Raw genomic sequence first — 21,133 nt, 5'->3', positions numbered from 1 at the left:
AGTTCATCCATCTGGATGTACTGTATAGGTTCATGTCGTATCATTGGGGCAGCGAGGTTTGGGTTTCTAGTTGTATGTGAACGATGGCGAGATTAGGTGTCGGTTGCTTCAAATCTATTCAAGCTTTCAATAACAACGACCGCGGCTCTTCGTTAGGGTTACACGCTCGAAGATTTTCTGACAGTCGTCGGCAAGGTCAAGCCGGCTCCAGTAGGAGAGTGTCGACAACGACTCGTTCCGACGGCGGTAATGATCATTCAATGATCTAGAGACCTTGATGTACTAATAAATTTTATATGTGTGATTGATGTGCTTTGTCTTTTGATGATCCTTACAATGGATCTTTAGTTTTTGAGAAGACATGGCCGATCCAAATTTGCAATTGAGACCCTAACGGTTTCATTTGCTCAGCTCGTGCACTGCAGGGCCAGGGCCATGGCCGTAAAATTATAGACGAGCAAAACTTCCCAAAAGAACCCCTCGTCTTTCCCCTCTCCGATCCACTCCTACAACCTCCGATCTCCCCGGCGTCCAAGCTCCTCTCCAACCTCGGCGCGAAATGACCACCACCGTCGGCGCCGCGCCGACGGCAATGGACGAGAAGGCCCGGCGCACGCGCGATCTCCTGGCCAGTTTCTACAACACCGACCCCGCGGCCGCCGGCGCGGTTGCCGCGTCCCCGGCGCGGCCCTCCCCCACCGCGGCCACCGCGTCGCCGCTCGAGTCCATCAACTCCACCTCCTTCAACCCTGATGTCTACATGGACGTCCTGGTTCGCCCACATGCTCCCTGCTCCCTCTATACGTGGTCTCCCAGATCCAGCTCTCCGTGTCTCGGTCGGATCTTATGGCTGGGCATGCTTTGGATAGACTAGCAACTAATGTCATTACCTGTAATAATTTCTAATTGATAGCCTCTGGTCACAATTTACCTGATCGATGCACATTGCAGCATTGCGTTGCCTGGCTATAATTTAAAGTATGGGCTCCTTAAACAGAGTTCTGTTTTCATAATTATTTTGTTGAATGATGCATGTGGATGTAAAATGTGTCTCCCTTTCACTGTAAAACCTCAGTTGAAGTTATGTAGAAGCTTAATCTGGAGCATGGTATCTAGGTACATGTGATGGTGTTCAGCACTACTATCATTTTCTGCCCTGTAGCTTAGATTGACCGCCATTCTGATCAGTGGAGTTCCTGTACGAGTTACAATGAACTATATTTGAACTGGTGAACAGTATCCCATTTCCGTATCAGTACCGCATAACTTGCAATATTCAGTTGAATTGCTCGAGTTATCTACACTATTTCCTTGCGGTGTTGGCTTGCTGTGAATAGTTTTATACGAAAGGCGAAATGGTTTTGTTTTTTCCGAGACAAACTTTGTCTGTTATGGCTAGTGGTTATTGATTATTAAGACAGCGCAGTAGGACACATGGAACCAGAGTTTAGCTTGGCAGTTCGAAATTTCAGAGAACTCTGACTTCCTTGTGTTCTGTAGGTGCAACAATCAAATCTGGAAGCCCTTCTACAGAGGCATGTGAAGATGGCTGCCGAGATCAAGAACCTGGACACAGACTTACAGATGCTAGTATATGAGAATTATAACAAATTTATAAGTGCAACTGACACTATAAAAAGGTGATGGTATTTCCTTCACTGTGATAGCTCTCTGCTCTTCCTTCTATTAGTGAGTTTGAGACACTAGTGCTATTACGTGCTATAGTGGTAATGTTCTTTATGTACCTATGTTTCTCCTGCAGGATGAAGACTAACATTGCTGGTATGGAGACAAACATGGAACAACTACTTTCAAAGGTTTGCGGTTTGCATCGATGTTGTTGATGTACTTCTTGGGACATAGTTGAACCAATCTGCCTTTATTTTTGCCAGATAACATCAGTGCAGTCAAGAAGTGACACAGTGAACACATCTCTGTTCAACAAAAGAGAAAACATAGAGAAATTACACCGAACACGCAATCTCCTCCGGAAAGTTCAAGTAAATCCTGTTCTATTTTTGCTATTCTTCTCAAGAACTAATAATATATGCAGAACCGTTTGTGTTGTTGTCCTTGACAAACAATGATTTATACATACAAGTTAGGCTATGTGGATCCCAGCAATTGCAATTTGTTAAAGCTAGTGATCTTCCATTGTTTTCCGTATTTAGTCTTAACCTGGCCCATGTTATAGTGGTCCAATGGACCTATGTATGTTGTGGATTTTGTCCTATGTCTAGAATTGAATGTGACAGTTGGCATAAAACCCAGGGTACTGTATAGTTATTTTAAGTTTTAACTTCTGTGTGAAGCAAGTACAACATAACACATAAGTTGTTGTGCATGTTGTAGTTTTTTTTTGAGGGGAGTGCATGTTGTAGCTTATTTCATTTGGAAGTTGGGTTATGATCATTACATTACTTGTATATCTGTGTGGTTGTGTCTCTTATTTCATAAAAAATGGACCATCCACAACTTTTCCGAAATCAAGTTACTTTATATTACATAGAAACTATGTTGTGCTTGACCACCATGAGTTTTTGTCTTAGTTGAAGACATGCTATGTACTACCTCCGTCCTGGTTTATTGGCCCCCTTCGTGTTTTGTGCCAATTTTTTACCATAAATTTAACTAACAAAATGTTAATGCATGTCGCTAAAAATTATATCATTGGATTCGTATTTGAATATAGTTTCTGATGATATTATTTTTGCTATGTAAAAAATATATTTTATTGGTTCAAATCATGGTCAAAATATGACCCGAATTATGAGGGGACTAATAAACCAGGACGGAGGTAAATGCTTGTTCAGGACTGCTCTTTCACATATTTGCTCCATGTGCTCTTTAATATTCTATTCAGAGTATTAGCACTACCCGTGAGTTCTGAGTGCTGAAGATATGCAGATGCCAGCAAACTTAAGATGATGCCAATTTTCAATATTTTGTTTGCAGTTCATATACGATCTGCCAACTCGGCTCAACAAATGCATCAAGGCAGGAGCATATGTGGACGCTGTTAGATTTTTTACTGGAGCAAAACCTATTTTTGAGGTTCAGTTCAGCTATTTCCCCATCTTAGAAACTTTCCTGACACATTTTTAGCATTATCTATATAATTTTTCTTTATAGGCCTATGGTGATACATCCTTTCAAGACTGTAAAAAAGCATCTGAGGAGGCAATGGATTTGGTTATACAACAGCTTCAGGTAATTGTCTACATTTTGGCTCAGATTTGAGATTTGTATGGAAGAGCTTAATGTTAATCCTCTATTCCTAAGTAGTTGGAACCCACAATCTATTTTTCCTTTACATGCAGCCATGCCACATCAGCAAGTTATGCATGTCTGCCATGTCATCAGCCCCACTAGCAAGCATTAATAGCTATAATTTTGTGTTCTTGCAATGAGCACATCATCAACGTTGATGTAGCCATTGGATCTGCTATCTTGATCTATCAACATCCGTGTGATCTAGGCATAGAAAGAGCCTCTCTACCATATAGCACGCATTAGTGCAGTCTCAGTGGGTTTTATAATCTTTTATCTTAAGCTTTTTATTTTTATTTGTTTTGCTAAAATTTCCCACATGCTTTGAATCTTAATGAATGGATTTACATTCTATACGTTATTGAGTAATCTTTAATTCCGTGGTAATGCGTGGGGTATCATCTAGTTTGACAGCAATGATGTAAGATTTCAGTCTTCAGGGGTGTTTTCCCCTTGCTACAAGGCTAGTGCAGTCTCAGTGGGTTTTATAATCTTTTATCTTAAGCTTTTTATTTTTATTTGTTTTGCTAAAATTTCCCACATGCTTTGAATCTTAATGAATGGATTTACATTCTATACGTTATTGAGTAATCTTTAATTCCGTGGTAATGCGTGGGGTATCATCTAGTTTGACAGCAATGATGTAAGATTTCAGTCTTCAGGGGTGTTTTCCCCTTGCTACAAGGCATATAATGAGGCATATAATGTGATTCCTTCTATTGCTTTGTTAAATAATTGTGTTATCCTAATCGTATCATCATGTTTACTGATGTTACTCTTTACTTATTTTAAATAAATTTGCAGGCAAAGTTGTATACAGATTCTGAACCTATTGAAGCAAGAGCAGAAGCTGTGGTGCTTCTTAAGCAACTTAATTTTCCTGTATGTATTTTTGCTATCTCTTCATTATTTACATGCCAATTTTGTTCCAATAAGGATGACAATGGATATTTGCGGGTAGCTGGGCAGGGTTTGGATATTTTTTGCCCCCATAGGCAGCACCCGAACCCGAACCAACTAGTCTTCGGTAGGGCATGGGCATAATTCTATACATGTGGGTATGCCCGAACCAGACCCAGTAGTCTGACTTGTTGGGCAATATTCTCTGATCCCTACCATACTATCGTTTTCTCCATAGTAAATTTTTTATCTAAAAAACAAAGAAAAATTCACCATCGTAACTTACTCCGCTGACTTTTCAAGTTGTGCTATGTCATTTTGTGAGAATCTTTGATGTTGTGCTATGCCATTTCATGTGCAACTTAGATTGAGAACGGATGCATTGTACACTTGTGCTTATTTGATATTGTCGGAAGTGCTGATCTGAAAATTGGTAAGCGTTTTTGTTGTTTCCTGAGGTATCGCGTATACATGTTGAGAGGAGAAGACCCAATGGATATCCATACCCGATTGTTATCCATCCCATTGGGGTTTCACACGGGCATGATTTTCTGTATGTGGTTTTTTTTTGGGCAGACAGAGTGTTAAGGAGTATTAGTATTAGGTCTAAGAGTCTTATTAGGCTATGTTTGCTTTCCTTGTACCCCAAGTCTTGTGTAATATATATATATGCCCTTTGGGTCTTGCAATACAATCAAGTTGCATCCATAACATGGTATTAGAGCCTAGGTTTAGATCTCCTTCGGGCGCCACAACTCGTCCCCTCTCCTGATCGGATTTTTTTCCGGTCTGTCTCGATCCAATCTTGCATTGGCCGTTGCTGCTCCTTTCTCCGGCCGGCTGCTGCTGCCTCCCCCCCCCCCCCCCTTCGGCTACCGCTTCTCTGCCTGCGCCGAGCCAGATTGAGTGGCCACAACCTCCCGCCCGCCGTGTTGATCAGCTCTGTACGACGTGTCCGCCCGCCAGCGCGTGCCTCTCCAGATCGAGCAGCTCACCTGCCTTTCCACCTATGCGCCAGAACCTTCCCGTGTGTGTGCCATGTCCAGCCCGCCGCGTTGACGAGCTTAACACAGAGAATGCCTTCATGGGTTTGGGTATGGATTTGATATTGGTTCAACCCGAGCCGAACCCGACCCATTGCCATCCTTTCCAAGTAGTTCTCGGTTTGGTCTTTTTATTAACAAAAACTTAATAACTTTGCTCTTCTTTCCAACTCTCCTCACCTGTCCACACTCCTGACTTGAAGGATGAGTACTGGATGGTGAGAGAAGCATCTGCAAATTGCATAAAATACAGACACATGTATCATAGCCACTGGTCACTACTCTTTTCGCAATTGACACACAATTTGTTCCTAACAGTGTGTGCTCTCGTAATTATCACTATTTGACCGTCAGGCACTAACTGGCTAGTGGTCATAATGTCTAGTGCTTTTACAGTTTGCACACATAAGAATCCTATCAGATAGCCTGGTGGAATTTCCAAACTTAATGATTGTTGAATCGGAAGCTTCCGGGCTTCCTTCTTGTATCTCTAGGCAGCGGATGTGATTTATTTGGAGCACAGGTAAAGCAATCTGTTAGTCAAAGTCCAATTTAGTATGACGACTGAGCCATTTCATAAAACATTTCTCTGATGCAAATAATGTTGGCTTGTCATGTTAAACAACTATCATTTTCTCTGTCCATCACTTTCAATCACTCAAACGAGGCATTGCAAATACATTGAATCACTGTTTATAGAACATCCTGGAACTATGTGTATGATATGGGCATGTGGCTTCACAGTGAATTACTGAAAATAATATGGTACAGCCTCACGATCTTTTTATGCAAATAATATTCGTGACTAGTCGTGTTATTATGATGTGCATATTGAAGTCAGAGTTTGTGCTCATATTGCGCTGATAAATAGTTATCACACTGTTTGCATATGTTGTCATTTGCTCTGTAAATCTTTTCATATTATTTTATGCTGTATCTGTGAACAGGTCGACAACCTTAAGTCAAACCTACTTGAGAAGCTTGAAGATTGCCTTTTAAATTTGCAGACCGAGCCCACGCAGGTATATATCAGAAATATTAGAACAAATAAACAACTTGCATTTTATTTTGGGTGGAAATTCTGTAATCCACCTAGCTTGTGTTGCCTATGTTGTGATTTCGACATGCATTAAATCATCTAATATAGTACCCTACAGATCTAGTCTATTTGCAGCACTTTACTTCCGTTTTTGTTAACTCCTATATATATCATAATGCTATTTTGTATGTTCTGTCGCAGGCTTCAGTTGGTGATATTTCAAAGACATTCCGTGCTTATCTCATAATATTTCCTGATTCAGAAAGTCGTCTCATTGAACTTGCACATGCTTTGTTCACAAAGTAAGCATCACATACTTTATGCAATTTTACAAGTGGACCATTAGCTGTTTTTAAATCATGAATGACTACGTCCTGTCCATGGTACTTGCCATTATGGAACCAAGAATACTGACCAAGGCAATTACCATTGTAAAAAAATGAAGTCGTACACTAAATCCTGTGTGCTAAAACAAGTAATTTGCCTTTGAACAGTTGAACCTGAAGTAGTGTGTCATAACATATTATATCTCCAGTTCTCAATGCACTTTTAGCATGTGTTTTTTTGTGTGCTGATTGATGCGCAAAGCCTCTGTTTCTCTGAATGTTGCAGTGAATTTGTGTTCATTTTTCTTGGAAGATGTCTTCCTTTGCTACCAAATCCAACAATTGGCTTGAACATTCTACTTGAGTCACTTAACTTTATTTTTTGCTTAAGTATTCTCTAAGCTCACGCATTCAGAAACAAAATTGATATCTCAAAGTACTATGGCACATCGCCAAACTAAAATCATGCAACCGACAGAACTTTGAAGGTTTTCTTTTACTACCAATTACAACACAGAAGGAAATGCAAGTGGAATATTTTCCTATCTCTTGGGCATCATGTTACCTGTACATATGTTCGATTAGTAGTGTGCTAATACATATTTTATGCGGCGGAACTTGGACACAAAAATTGCTTCAATCTGAGGCAGCCTCAGATGAACTGAAACTAGTCTTTCTATTAAGCTCCCCTTTTGGCTTTTGCTTCTTGTTTATTTTAAATATATACTATTAGAAGTTCAACCCATATGTTTGTCTTATTTCTATTTGTGCTATTTTGCATGAAGCCGTTATGAAACAGTCAGAGGGGCTCTGAAGGAAAGAATTCCATCAACAGATCTGCTGGCAATGCTACGTAAGAGCTTTATCTATGATACAGTGCTATCGTAAATGTGTTTCCATTATATCAAGAATAATAGTGTAAAGCTCTACATGTTCCTTTTTTTGACATGAAAATGCCGTGTTCCATTTAGATCTTTTAGTCATTAGTCATGATACGAACTTACAAAGGACATTTTGACAAATACCTTGGTGATTTGCCTTATGAATGATGATGCTAATTGCTAAGTAAGTTTTATCCAATCATTTTATAATGTTTTACTTTGTTTCCGTGTTATGCTGTACTATGTATAATGGAAGAACTATTATGCTGTTACTATAATGGAAGGATTGTTATGCTGTACTATGTATAATGGAGGAATGACTGCAAAGCAGTGGTCTTCAAATTCAGGATGAACTTTGGTTGAGTTTTGAAGAAACTAACTATTAAATTTGAATTGGTATCAACTCAGTTCAGTAGTGGATATTTAACTCCTACCTTGAGAAAATTCTTATCTTGAGAGTGTTGGCGGTGCTTTTACCATTAATAGCCATGCATGTTAAGTTTTTTTAACCTTCAATGTCCATGTATCTTAATACGATTTTACTGTGGGTTTTGAAAGACCATTGTATTTCTCTTGACTTAATCCTTCTATGATACGATGATCGCAGGAGGTTTATGGGAGGATGCAACTGCCATCGACGAAGTTATATCAGAGGCTGCACTGCCAGCTTTTTCATTGGAGGTTTAGTCTTCACCCTGCAACAGTCGCATTCATGTTTCAAATTATAATATGCTCCACCTTTTAAGACGCAAATGATATATTTTTCTCTGTTTTTATAAATCCGATACTAACAGATTTCATATTGTGTCACGCAGTTGATTTGTTTTGCCTAGAATCAAGTAGAAACTACATTCCAAATATGCATAATTTTCTCCATGCGTTAGCGTTATGTGATCCTTTCTGGTCGTTTCTTACTTTAGAATATTGGTTGAAACAATAGTGCCTTTTCCGCTTACCACAAAGCGATTAAAGTATTGGAACGAGGGACACTGTTGGTGGAGGAAAGCATATTAGCTGCTAATTCCGTCCCATTTTTGAAGGCAAGACGGCATGGGAGTGCACCTTACAATTGATAGCCCTAATTATCCAAATTTAGTTATGATGGACTGGAAAGCAGAAGCTTGCCCAGTATACGCTGGTTTCCTTTCTCAGTTGTATTGTTGTCGGTAGTGTTGAGTACTATTTGAGCACTGGTTGCTAGGGGTGAACTTATGAGATATCTTATCTTGACAACCCATGTGAATTCACAAAAGAACCAATTTCTTTTTGTAAGATATAAGCTAAATTTCTCAAGTTTTTTTATTTAGATCTGCTAATTTCCTTTCCTCCCTCATATGTTCTTATTCAGGGATATAATGAATGTTATTCAATCCCCTTCTGTAGTTGCTTATTTGGGACATCCATGTCTAAAGAGCTGTGTATTTTTCTCGATGCTGATTTAATATGTAATAAGCAACAATTTCTTTGCTGTGTCAGACTACTCGAGACATTATTAAGCAACACATAGCAACTGCCTTTCTTCATCTTCAAACTGAAATATCAGGTTGCTCCCCTCCCACTCAGTTTGCTTTCATTTGCAGTTTTTGCACAGAACTGATTGTACCTCTCGATTATGGATTTCATTTGACAGTAACTTAATTTTTATTTATCTTGTAATAGTACAAGTATATTTGGAAATAAGAAAGTAAACTTACATCTATTGGGCATGGCTGAGCAGATGTACTGGTCACACATTCAACATCAAATGAGAAGTTAGAAGAGTCACAGCTGCAAACTGCCATGGAAAAAAGCAAAATTAAAGTATCCCAAGGGTGCATAGATCTCCTGCAGGTAAATATCTGGAAGCCCTAAAAATCATGTGACCATTCATTTCCATTGTTACTATGTTGAATAATGTAAAATAGTTCTGCCCAAGTACTGGATTGCTCATGCTTGTGTTAGAGAAACCTTATACAGTTGTAGTATATTTCAATGGTCTCATTTTGACTATGTTGCTTTTAGGAATTCCGTCATCTTATAGATGGGAATACAGAGTTGCTAGTAAAGCTGAAAGATTTGATTATTGATTGGGTACAAGAAGGTTTTCAAGATTTCTTTCAGAAACTTGATGGGCATTTTCATCTGCTTTCTGGGAGAAGCACGGGTTTCTCTCAAGAGTCAAGTACTGTGGATTTTGTGCAAATTGACAAGGTTCCAACAGTGTTGGTACTCATGCTTGCGCAGCTTTGTGTTTTCATAGAACAGACAACGATTCCTAAAGTTACAGAGGTATATTTCTTCACTTGCTGACAGCCTTTCTTACATTTGAGAAACTGGACAGGTGAATGTGTGCTGAATGATTCTGAACTTTGTTATTTTCTAGGATCTGGCTGATTCTTTCTCTGGAGGGGGAGCACGTAGCTCTGAATATGGACCACCTTTTGTACCTGGGGAGATATGTCGTCTATATCGTTCATCTGGGGAGAAATTCTTACAACATGTAGGCACAGACATTTTCTGTACCTTTCTTTCCCTTCCATTCTATTAATTTGAATTCCTAGTTGATATTTTTTCTGTATGGTGGTATGCTCCCTGTGTGCCATACAGTGAAACTGTTCATATTGAAAAGAAAGAAGGTTTATATGACTTGGTCGGCTAGGGCTTTCTACTATTCTTCTGGATCATTACGGCATAGTAGCATGCACTATTATAACTGACAATCATGTAATGGGTGTACACAAATCTATTCTGAATTTTCCGAGAACTTTTTGACCTTTTTTTGCAGCTCTGAGAGTAATGTAACTGCATGCAGATTGTTGAGCATGCCAAGTTAGGTCCAAAAATAGCATCACGAGAATTAGGTGCTAAAGGAACTTAGAATAACCGTGTGTCATGAAAAGCTGTCAGTCATAATATTGTTATTGGTCTAGAATGTTGAACTAATAAACATCTTCAGTAATAATGACATACTCAATCCGTTCCATATTAAGTGTCGCTGATTTAATACAAGTTGTACTAAATCATGTGGTGAACATGTGGTGAACTGTCGCTTTTGCCGAGAGATAGTTGGGAACATTTTTTTAATTCAAGTTTTCACTTTGGAAGTACATTTTCTTATCATCTGGCTGTAGCTGAATATTGTTTTTTCTGGAATCAGTACATAAATATAAAGACTCAGAAGATTTCCAAACTTCTTAATAAGCGATTTTCGACACCGGTCTGGCTAAAGGTTAGCTATCCTATCCAACATGAACTATTTTTCGTTCATTGATCATTCTGCTATTTCTAGTTTGCTCACGTTTGTGTTCTGTATATTCAACCAAAACAGCACAAGGAACCACGGGAAGTTAACATGTTTGTTGATCTACTTCTCCTAGAGGTTTGTTCAGTTTCTTATCCTATTATATACTCCCTCCGTCCCGAATTACTCGTCTTAGATTTGTCTAGATACGGATGTATCTAGACATGTTTTAGTGTTGGATGCATCCGTGTCTAAGATGAGTAATTTGGGACGGAGGTAATATTGAACAATAGGATACCATGCGACTCTACTTCATCTTAAAACTGATGCTTACATTTCACTCACTACTGCATATTACTGCCATCTGCTTTTCAAGAACATGAAGCTCATGCTGGAAGGGTTTCTCTTACTAATACAGTAATAAATGTTTCTTACCCTGCAGTTCAATGGCGTAGTATCTGAAGTCAAGCAGATCTTACCTGGTTTAATCCGGCGACATCGGCATTCTGATAGCACTGGCAGCACCACTTCCTCTAGAAGCAATCCGATGCGAGAAGACATGTTGAACCGATCAAACACAAACCGGAGTAGAAGTCAATTTCTAGAAAATCATCTAGCAAAATTATTCGAACAGAAAATGGAAATATTCACCAAACTTGAATACACACAGGTGGAGATCTGCTTCACTTTCCTCTCATATAACTTTTGAAACTGCCTGTTTCCCTTTTTGTTTTACAAAATGCGTAATACCCTTAGGATGTTTTTCATCCCTTGTTGATTAAAAGTCTTTCCCCTTGCTAGTATAAACATATTGAGTGGAAACCATCGATCTTTTAATCTATCCAGTATTTGGATTGGGGATACATAATGCAACTGTCAACCAGAGTTAGGGCAGAAGTTAGTGACTGCTCCTTCTAGTCACATGAGCTTGTCACAGTAGGAGTGTAATGGTCAGTTTCTAGCAATGGGCCAGCGGTTATCTTTTTGACTACCTAGAATGGTCACAAGAAAAAATGAGCACATAGTGCGGCATAAATTGATGGACAAATTTTCACTTTAGAACACAAAAATACATCAAGAATATTTCAAAAGAATATAATAATTGTTTTTTAGAAAGCCACCGCAGTCCAAATGCAGCACAAGTCAGAGTGTGTCTTCTGAAAGAGGTCATGCGTCTTACTGATTGAATTTACTGGGCTTGTTGCAGCAGTAATTTTATAGTTCAAATTTAGGATTAACTTGCTAGGTGATCATGTAGAATTTCCTTTTATTTACATCTACACCATATATCCATTCTGACAGTAATTTCTTGTGTGACAAATAAATTTCAGGAATCTGTAATTTCTACCGTCCTCAAGCTTTGCCTGAAAAGTTTGCAAGAATTTGTCCGGCTTCAGACCTTCAACAGAAGTGGATTTCAGCAGATTCAGTTGGATATGGAATTTCTAAAGAGCTCCCTCAAGGAGTTTATTGATGATGAAGCAGCCATAAGCTTTTTACTTAAAGAGGTTAGACATTACCTAACATTGAAATTTGAATCACAACCCAAAAAGATTTAGTAGTTTTATTGAGTTTTCCCATACTATGCCTGCTTGTATCTAGGGGTCTTTACATAAACACTAAGCGCAAGCATTTGCATACATCACATGTCAATAAGAGTTGGGATCTTTTGTGTGAAAGGGAACTGTTGCATATTTAGTTTTCTCTTGAGAACCTGTCTCTGGAAGATGTTTGAACATTGTTTATTTCCCCCTCCTTTTCAGGTGAACAATGCTGCACACGAGAGATGTCTTGACCCGATACCTCTTGAGGCCCCAATATTAGATAAACTCATAAATGCAAAACTGGCAAAAATCAAAGAGCAAAGCGCGAATATGTAGTAGCTACCCACACATTGTACCTCTCAGCAGCATTCAGTTTTATTCAATTTAATACACAGTATTCAAGCTATGTGCATATAGCTGTGGGCTTGTGGCATGCCACCATCTGTAATATGTAAATCTGAGGTCAAAACACTCGAACTGAATCAACAATGCCTGAAGTGTATACTTCTTGAGCTCTCAGTTTCCCATTCTGTCATTGTATTGTCATGAGTCTTGACTCCAGAGTTGAGGTAAATTGTGAGCAACCTAGGGCCGGAAGGCGGAAGAAGAACTGTGTTATGCATTTAATTGAGTGGACATTTAGGAGCTGTTGAATGCAGAAAAAAGATGCAATACTTTGAGGGCGCAGCTCGTGGAGAAATTATGAGGTAAATATTCCACAAATTGTATCCCATTCCAACATGCTATTGACTTGATAGTACACGTGGGAGCTTAATGACATACACTTTTTCTTTATTGGCAGCCTGATTGCTACGATTACGGAAGTCCATCCACTCGACTACCCTCTTCTTTTTGGAAAGAACTAGTATCTGGATTCAGACTGGAATTTTGCATGTCTTGATTGTGATTTTCGCTGCACGTTACCGTTGGTTGCTTAGACTTGTACCATTTGCGTTTCCCAACTATGGTGATCTGAAAGATATATTTCTTTACAGAGGGAGTATTTTAACAATCTTGGCCTGCAATATGTACATGTACCCAGGAAGATGATACAGCCGGAGTAATTTTTGGTTTTGAGATGCAGTAATGTGGGGAAGTATAAGCGTAAACAAGGCATCAACATTCGGTACCACCTGCAAAGAAATGTCTTGGAAAAAGAGATGATTGGACTGATTCTGCTCAACTTATTTTGGTCATCGGCTCTTAATAACACATAGTTGCTTCGCTTGCAAACTGCCCACTTACAAGAAATCATCATTCCAGGTCAATGTAACGAGTTTTGATCAAAGAACACAGCAAATCGCAATAATATGTTCTCCTTTCTCAATAGTATCTCACGTGCAAGAAAATAAATGAATAAGAAACAACTAATATTGTGTATATACTATATGTCTACTAAATGATGGCGCTTAGGTAAACTTCTATCTCAATTGCATATATCAGTAATTCTCATTGTTCTCAGGAAAAAGTAGAGAGCAACAATCTGCCATGTGCCAAGAAATACAAACGAGACACAGCCAATTACTGATTTCACGACGCTTGAACAAACACACCACAAGCCAACCAGTGTAGCTTTCATAACTAGCTAGAGGCCCTAACTCTGCCTACCCGCGCACACAAAATGTACAGGAAGAGGTTAACAATAACAACAGTGGGGAGGAGGCACTCCAGGACTAAACACTTGGCATCGAGGTGCAGACAACGACGTATGCGAGGTACTGGAGGGCGTCTTGTAACTTGCTGACGGCACTCGTCTGGTCGGATTTCAGATGGCTGGATATATCCTTGGCTTTCTCCTGCACCGATTGATGCGGGACATCGCCCTGCTTGTCTGCCAGAGCATTCTGTATCGCTGCTGCATAAGCTTCCGCAACATCTGAGATGCCTATGGATTTTAAAAGAACAAAATTAAGTTTTTGCGTCCAACATTCAAGTGCACGAGGGGAAATAGATTGTTTTCGTGGTACCTGTAGCAAAACTTGTGGCGACCTTCTCGATATCCACAGCGATGGATTGTGCCCTCCATCTGATGATTTCTGCCTTCGAGATGAGATCTTCAGGCCAATCGATTTTCACATCACTTTCATCTTCGTCGTTTGATTTGTTGGCAGCAGAGATAACTGATTTCCCAAGCACCAGAAGCTGAGAAACTGCAAGGCAGCACATCTCTGACAATCTCTGCAGGACGAAGTGTATCAGACATATTACAGTTTTAGGAGAAACAACATTATATAACGTGGACGTACATGAACGCCCTCCGAGTGAATGGTCTCTAGCCTATCTGTAGTTCGTTTGATGATATCACTCGGAGAAAGTCCACCCAAGCCAGTTGCGAACCTGCAAAGCCGATTAGTGAAACCATGTAAGATGTTTAAAGAAATGAGTGCCAAAATATGAAGCTCGAATGCTCTAAGAAACTCCACAGGAGTAAAACTGGGACGAGCTTATTGATGAACTGAAAATGTGGGGTAATTTCACTTAGTCTTGTCAGTTACTAGACATTTTAAGCAGTCCCTAGTAGTTTTATATCACTGTCAGGTCACCCAAAATGCGAGTTTCTGCAGTGGATAATGGATGATGTGCAATAGTGTTCATTGCCTTTTTAAAGTTTCTGTAACACATGCTAACATGGGTTTTTCTGCATGAACAATATCCCATTAATTGCATCATAACCTGACAAAACCAGACAACAATATTAACATACTAATTTTGAATTTACAGGGTGAACGAGTTATGCCTACCCCGCAGCCATTTTAGCAGCCTTGCTCACACTCGAGTCACATAACTTCTTCATTTCTGCATCACCATCAGTATCAGCTGCTTCAATCTTCTTCCCTTTGTCAGAGTCTGGTCCATCTTCCTCAATCTTGGTACTAAGAGTAAATAGCTGCTGTATTTCTTTGATCTTTCCATCATAATACGTTTTCTGCTCAGCAACAAGTTTTGTTTTCTTCCTATTAAATAGCAGCGCATAGTGGCTTGACAGTGCTTCCAGTTCCTAGTATAGAAAAGACCACAAATTAAGAAGGGCAGACAGCCAGAGACTGATAATCCAGCACATGAAGAAAATGTGAAAACAGAAGCCGCACCTCCAACTGATCAGGTCCTCCATAAATGTAGAAACACCTGTCGAATGATACTTCTTCAGACTGTTCCTCTTCTGTTTGCTCTTCACCTTCGCCAGTACCACCCTTTTCAATTTCCATACCAGTCTCTTCAATGATCAACTCCATCGTCTCTTTTCCAACACGCTCAAGCATTTCCATTCCTTTGGCTGTAAATGACTTCCCTGTCTGTGGTAATCAAGGTTTTAATATAAAGATACTTTTACAAATGGGTAGAACAGTAGAAGAAAAAATATCAGTACTAAATTCTAGGTTTACCTCTAAAATGGTTGGTGCTATTTCAGATGCTTTGGCAGGTAGTTCTCCTTGTTGAATGGTTTCAGCAAGGCTTGAAGCAGAAGTTTCCAATCTAAGAAAGCAACCCATATTATAGATAGAAGGATAGGTACAAACACATTAAATTGAAGAGTTCCTTTTTCAAGCAAAGGAGTCTTTTTTTTTTGCAGGTTTGTTGGCACTCAAAACATTATTAAACTACTAACACAAAAGTGAACATGACATGTTGACACTGCAAAATGATTCATTAACAGAATTATCATTTATAAAGAACAATAAAGCAACGTTTTGATGAAAGTGTTGCTTTTAGAATCCCATCTATGCTAAAATAGGAAAGCTAGTTAATGGCGTGTCATTCATATTGACAATAAGCCCAATACAAGGATTAACCTGTCAACGGGCAAGAAATCCATGTACTCATTCTTGAACCAACAAAGCGAAATGAATAGATCAGCTTTCTCTCATTTTAAATTTTAATTCGGGAAACTTGTAACCATAATCAGCATTCTGAGTGGACAGCTAATCATTCATATCATCGGAGGATTTGATCATAGGTGCTTCCACTGTTCCATGTACTGTAGGTTCAGCAATTCAGTATACACATGCAATATACTAAAACCAAACACTAAGCAACTCAGGGAATCAAAGAAGAAAGAGAAAATGTAAATCAAAAGGGGGCTATACTTCTGAACAATTAGCGAGCCACTCCTCCACGCACTTCCAAGCGCCTGCCACGTTCCGGTCGTGATGCTCTCCACCGAGGTATCAAACACCTTGAGCCCCTGCAGAACCCCAAGACACAGATTACAAACACCATTTCACCAATCCATCGACCACATTCACTGGCATTGCCGAAAACAGCGAGAGGGGGCGGCGAGGCAGGTGCTAGCCTGGCCCAGGAGCGAGTCCTCGCTGGCGTCCTCCAGCTTATCCAGCGCCGCCTTGCGGCGCTCGTCCCCCTCCTCCCCCTCCGGCTCGTTATTCCCCTTGTCTCCCCCCTCTCCGGGCCCCGCCTCCTGCTCCGGCGGCTGCTGGATGTCGGCGATGGCGCTCTTGGCGACCTCCACCGCCTGCGCAGACGCACCGCATCACATCACATCATCAGAACCCTAACCGTCCCGCCGACAAACAAACAAAAAAAAAAGTGCAAACGCGCGGAAAGGGGGCCGGAGAGAGCTCGCACGCCGCGGGAGATCTCGGAGAACACGGAGAGGCCCCAGCCTCCCCACCCTCCTCCGGCCTGCTCGTCTTGCTGGGTCTTCCCGGCCTCCGCGGCCGTCGCCGCCGGCGCCGGCGATTCGTCGGACATGGCGCTTGCCGTGGGGGTTACTGCTGCTCTCGCCTCGCCGGATCTACCACTGCAATGCAACCACCGGTGGGAAGTGGTGGGTTAGAGTTTTTTTTTTCTTTGAGGGGCGCGTGCGTGCCGTGCACGTGGGGTTGCGGAGCGTGCCCGACGCGTCACGGCCCACGGGTTAACACCGGGCCAGGCCCACGAGGGCACGAGCCGCTCCAAAATCCTCGAGAAACCCCAGGCCCGGCCCGGCCAAGCAGTCTGGTCGCTCTGCCGGAGAGGAGAGAGAGAGCGGAGGGGGGAGGGAGAGTTCCTTCCAGCGATGGAAGAAGCGGCGGAGGAGCGAGCGGCCGCGCCGGTCGCCGCCGAGTTCGAGGATGCGGCGGAGAACGGGACGGAGGGGGAGGAGGGAGGCTCTGCTCCCGCGGCAGAGGAGGACGCTGCTGCTGCGGCGGCAGCGTACTCGTGGCCTGAGCTCCGCTTCGATCTCCCGCCGCGCCGCCGGTACCACTTCGCCGACCAGTTCCGCTCCCCTTGCTCCTCCTCCTCCGCCGGTAACTTCCTGAAGGGCGTCAAGTGGTCGCCCGACGGCTCCTCCTTCCTCACCAGCTCCGACGACAACTCCCTCCGCATGTTCTACCTGTACGCGCGCGCGCCTCTCCTTGTTCCTTCCCGTACCTTCTTATGCCCTCGACTAACGCTCCTTGTTCCTTTCTCGGCCAGGCCGGAGGACGCGTACAGTGCTGCGGCGGAGCACACCGCAGAGGCCGCCGTCGGAGGCCAAGGTGCGCTGCGTCGCCTGTTTTATAGCCCTTGTTTGCTGAATGGCTGCCGTTGTTCAGTTATTTCTCGTGTGTTTGACTTTTGATGAATTTTAACTGCAGACTCCTATGGCGCAAGCCTCCAGGTGAACGAGGGCGAGCCCGTGTACGACTTCTGCTGGTACCCCTACATGTCCGTGTCTGGTGAGTGGATTGCTTCCTTTGTCATGTCACGGCGGGTTGCATTGCAAGCTGTACAGCTTTGGTGAATGCAAATATGTCGTGTTGTTTTGCAGATCCAGCCACCTGTGTGTTTGCTAGCACCAGTCGCGATCATCCGATACACCTCTGGGACGCCACCACCGGCGAGGTAGAGTTGGCTGCTTACGCTTTGTTGCATTTGGTGTATGGATAATGAAAGGTCCATTTCTGATGGTTCATTGGGGTAACTGCAGCTTCGATGCACTTACAGAGCATACGACGCCATGGATGAGATAACGGCTGCACTTTCGATATCGTTTAATTCTACAGGATCCAAGTATGTGCACTGGACTCTACCATGTGATCTGCATTTGTGTTACAAATAGAAAAATGCTGAAATTGTGATGGCCATGCAAGTTTGCAACCACACTGAAGCACAATCTTTTTTTACTGCTTAACTCAACATGGATATGGTGGTATGTAGGCTTTTTGCTGGATACAACAAAGCAATCAGAGTGTTTGATGTTCATCGGCCTGGTAGAGATTTTGAGCAATACTCTTTGCTTAAAGGGGGTGAAGGGCCAACTGGTAAGTGGAAGTTCCACTGGTTTACTTCGTAGTTATACTATGCTTCAAGACAGCATATGATTTCAGTTGGGGTTTGAAACAGAGAAATGCGCTAATGTTGATTTAATCTGCATGCAACTTTGGTTGTCTCTTTAAGGATTCACCAAGAAAGAAAGAAATTACTTTCCATCACATGAATTAAATGTTAATATTCATGACTCGTTAAGTTTACCGATGACTTTTTGTATGATGAAACTGTGAGTAACAATGTCAGTTTATTACCACAATACTGATGAATGCAATCTTGAGATAGTATTCATTTTCATTATTATTTTTGCATAATCAAACTCCGAAGTAACTTTGTGCCAGGACCTTGTTTTTCCTCTTATATTGTTTTTCTACAGAACTTTGCATTAGAACTTTGGAAGGACTTTCACTATTAAAAATCAGGCTATAAATTGTGACTAGGACCAGTAGTTTGAACATAAATACATTTTTCATGGAGACTGAAAGATTCTGCACGGTTGCTTATTGTAGATATCTCTTGACGGGTTTTTATCAGTTCAAGTTTTAGCTAATATTGATGAATATGCTTTATTATCATGTTCCCATGACTTAAAACAGTCGTGAATGCTTTTGACCTCCTTGTTTCCAACAGGTATAATATCTTCAATCTCGTTCTCTCCTCAAAATGGGATGCTCGCAGTTGGCTCGTATAGCCAGACAACAGCTGTTTATGCGGAGGGTAACATGGAGCCATTATATGTTCTACATGGCCAGCTTGGGGGTGTTACACAGGTTTGTGAAGCAACACTACTTGCTTAGCTTTTGCTGTATGGATAGCAGATAACAGTGATGCAAATCTCAGGTGCTTTTTTCGAAAGATGGAAATTATTTATATACTGGAGGGCGGAAGGTAACTAAAACTCCTCGTATTTTCAATAATTGATCTCAAGGTTCTTCATCACATATATTTTGGGACGATACAAACAACTGACGTGGCCATGATTTTTTGTTAGGATCCATACATATTATGTTGGGATATTCGGAACACCGTGGACATTGTTTACAAGTAAGTATTTAAACACATTCTAGATTACTCCCAAAATTCAACATATTGCTTAGAATAAGTACAATTCGTTTGTTGGATTTGGGAAGTGGAATTGATAGGTTAATCTGTCTTATTTTATAGGAATCATATTCTTCTGACTTTTGTCAAACTCTTCCCATTTTTTTTCTGTGTGGAATCCCTTCATTAGGTTGTACAGATCGTGTGATACTACCAATCAAAGAGTACAATTTGATATTGAGCCCTGTGGCAAGCATCTTGCCACTGGTGGGCAGGTTTGCTTCTCATGTTTTCCGTTCATTCTTGTTCTTATTCCAAACCATTGAACCTTTGAAACATGATTTTTGTGTTTCGACAGGACGGCATGGTCCATATTTACGACCTTCAAGGTGGCCAATGGGTGACAGGCTTCCAAGCAGCTGCTGGTATGTGTTTCTAAATTTTTGTCTATAGAGAAGTTTACATAACATATATGCAATTCTTTTATGGTACAGCCCATGTGATCTCTTTATCTCCTTGATCTTAGATACTGTCAACGGTTTCTCCTTCCATCCATACCTTCCTCTTGCTACAACATCGTCTGGGCACAGAAGATTTGGTATGGAAGATGAATTTGAAGAGGAATCGAGTTTGGCAGGTGTGTGTCAATGTTCTAGACTTCAAGCATTTGTAATGCGTTTATGTTGCTTGAATGGCAGGTTCTCACACTTTATTATTTATTTTGCACATTTAGGTGATGAGAACTGCTGCTCTGTCTGGAAGTTTTCTTGCTCACAAGAATCTTGAAACATCAAACTCTGAGCTGTGGAGGGACAGTTGAACATTTTGGACAGCAGATGCTGGAAGTACATGGTGTAATGCGATCAGGCTATAGCTGTGGGTGGGCAAGAACTGGATGCAGACCGCTAAAACGCACACTGTACCAATGAGTTATTAGAGAGTTCACCGGCTTATCCTGTTCCAGGCAGACAACTTGCTGTGCTGGGTAACAAGCTGGTAAACCATGATAGTACGATTGTTTTTTGGGGAATATGAGCTGATTTTTTTTTATCATGGCATGTATCGATGGGATTTGCGTGTATAAACACCTTGTATGCTGGTCGATTAGGCCCCCATTCAATTCAAAGTCTTATTTACTGATGTCTCGTCATTTGCAAGTTTTCGATGGGGGCTTTGTTCGCTCTAACTTTCCATATGTCCATGGCCACCTATGATCTTGTGTACATCTTGAATTTGCTTTTTAATTCAAGTTCCATGGTTGCAATACTTGTACCTTGTGTTTACTAGAACACCCATGACTCGAGCATAACGCAACACATTTGCTTGTCTTTTTTGGCCCTGTTTGGTTCGGCTGTGGATTTCTAAAAGCAGTTGTGAAAAATCTGCTGTGGAAAAACAGCTGTGGAAAATATGATGTGAAAAAGATGTAGGTCATTTGGCAAATCAGCTGATACAGCCTTTTCAGATTTTGGCTCGCAGCGGAATCAGATTTTGAAAAGCATGTCTTGGGCTACTTCCGCTTTTGATTCAGATTTTGGCAGCGGATTTCTGGAATTGGATTCTGCTAGTTTCGCCCTTTGGTTCAGATTCTGCTGCGCGGCAGCGGAATCCGTCGAT

The 21,133-nt window shown here is 41.2% G+C and overlaps 3 protein-coding genes across 3 annotated transcripts; 2 read left to right on the top strand and 1 right to left on the bottom strand.

Annotated features, from left to right (window-relative positions):
• The first annotated feature begins 435 nt into the window (after nucleotides 1–435).
• LOC125550569 (vacuolar protein sorting-associated protein 51 homolog) lies at nucleotides 436–12,742 on the top strand. Its single transcript, XM_048713591.1, has 20 exons — nucleotides 436–772; nucleotides 1,501–1,640; nucleotides 1,763–1,817; nucleotides 1,893–2,000; nucleotides 2,956–3,054; nucleotides 3,133–3,210; nucleotides 4,075–4,152; nucleotides 6,161–6,235; nucleotides 6,454–6,554; nucleotides 7,364–7,431; nucleotides 8,067–8,140; nucleotides 8,936–9,002; nucleotides 9,177–9,289; nucleotides 9,461–9,727; nucleotides 9,822–9,938; nucleotides 10,596–10,667; nucleotides 10,767–10,817; nucleotides 11,122–11,349; nucleotides 12,011–12,187; nucleotides 12,443–12,742. Exons 1-20 carry the CDS (start codon nucleotides 560–562, stop codon nucleotides 12,557–12,559), a joined length of 2,298 nt encoding a protein of 765 aa, XP_048569548.1. The 5' UTR covers nucleotides 436–559; the 3' UTR covers nucleotides 12,560–12,742.
• An 890-nt stretch (nucleotides 12,743–13,632) lies between these two features.
• On the bottom strand, nucleotides 13,633–17,032 carry LOC125550570. The gene is made up of 9 exons (XM_048713592.1): nucleotides 16,808–17,032; nucleotides 16,515–16,694; nucleotides 16,309–16,406; nucleotides 15,607–15,697; nucleotides 15,313–15,516; nucleotides 14,965–15,221; nucleotides 14,470–14,560; nucleotides 14,191–14,401; nucleotides 13,633–14,108 (listed from the first exon to the last, which is right to left on the bottom strand). Exons 1-9 carry the CDS (start codon nucleotides 16,931–16,933, stop codon nucleotides 13,897–13,899), a joined length of 1,470 nt encoding a protein of 489 aa, XP_048569549.1. The 5' UTR covers nucleotides 16,934–17,032; the 3' UTR covers nucleotides 13,633–13,896.
• Nucleotides 17,033–17,161: 129 nt separating this feature from the next.
• Nucleotides 17,162–20,656, top strand: LOC125550571 (telomerase Cajal body protein 1). The gene is made up of 13 exons (XM_048713593.1): nucleotides 17,162–17,560; nucleotides 17,642–17,703; nucleotides 17,803–17,883; nucleotides 17,976–18,049; nucleotides 18,135–18,217; nucleotides 18,365–18,468; nucleotides 19,106–19,245; nucleotides 19,316–19,363; nucleotides 19,467–19,519; nucleotides 19,707–19,791; nucleotides 19,875–19,941; nucleotides 20,043–20,153; nucleotides 20,250–20,656. Exons 1-13 carry the CDS (start codon nucleotides 17,241–17,243, stop codon nucleotides 20,300–20,302), a joined length of 1,281 nt encoding a protein of 426 aa, XP_048569550.1. The 5' UTR covers nucleotides 17,162–17,240; the 3' UTR covers nucleotides 20,303–20,656.
• Nucleotides 20,657–21,133: the final 477 nt, after the last annotated feature.

The sequence above is a fragment of the Triticum urartu genome, chromosome 4 (genome assembly GCF_003073215.2).
Source record: "Triticum urartu cultivar G1812 chromosome 4, Tu2.1, whole genome shotgun sequence".
Classification (NCBI taxonomy): domain Eukaryota; kingdom Viridiplantae; phylum Streptophyta; class Magnoliopsida; order Poales; family Poaceae; genus Triticum; species Triticum urartu.
Note: the sequence above shows the minus strand (reverse complement) of the source record. Positions and strands in the feature narration are given on the sequence as shown.

Bases quoted from the DNA above. Each gene is read 5' to 3' on its own strand.
- LOC125550570 (XM_048713592.1), bottom strand. From the start codon at position 16,933: ATGTCCGACGAATCGCCGGCGCCGGCGGCGACGGCCGCGGAGGCCGGG. The intron at 16,695-16,807 runs GTGCGAGCTCTC...GCGTCTGCGCAG, and splicing joins TCTCCGAGATCTCCCGCGGC to GCGGTGGAGGTCGCCAAGAG. The intron at 16,407-16,514 runs GCTAGCACCTGC...GGGGTTCTGCAG, and splicing joins AGGACTCGCTCCTGGGCCAG to GGGCTCAAGGTGTTTGATAC.
- LOC125550569 (XM_048713591.1), top strand. From the start codon at position 560: ATGACCACCACCGTCGGCGCCGCGCCGACGGCAATGGACGAGAAGGCC. The intron at 9,290-9,460 runs GTAAATATCTGG...TGTTGCTTTTAG, and splicing joins GGTGCATAGATCTCCTGCAG to GAATTCCGTCATCTTATAGA. The intron at 10,668-10,766 runs GTTAGCTATCCT...CAACCAAAACAG, and splicing joins CGACACCGGTCTGGCTAAAG to CACAAGGAACCACGGGAAGT.
- LOC125550571 (XM_048713593.1), top strand. From the start codon at position 17,241: ATGGAAGAAGCGGCGGAGGAGCGAGCGGCCGCGCCGGTCGCCGCCGAG. The intron at 19,364-19,466 runs GTAACTAAAACT...ATTTTTTGTTAG, and splicing joins TATATACTGGAGGGCGGAAG to GATCCATACATATTATGTTG. The intron at 19,520-19,706 runs GTAAGTATTTAA...TCCCTTCATTAG, and splicing joins ACCGTGGACATTGTTTACAA to GTTGTACAGATCGTGTGATA.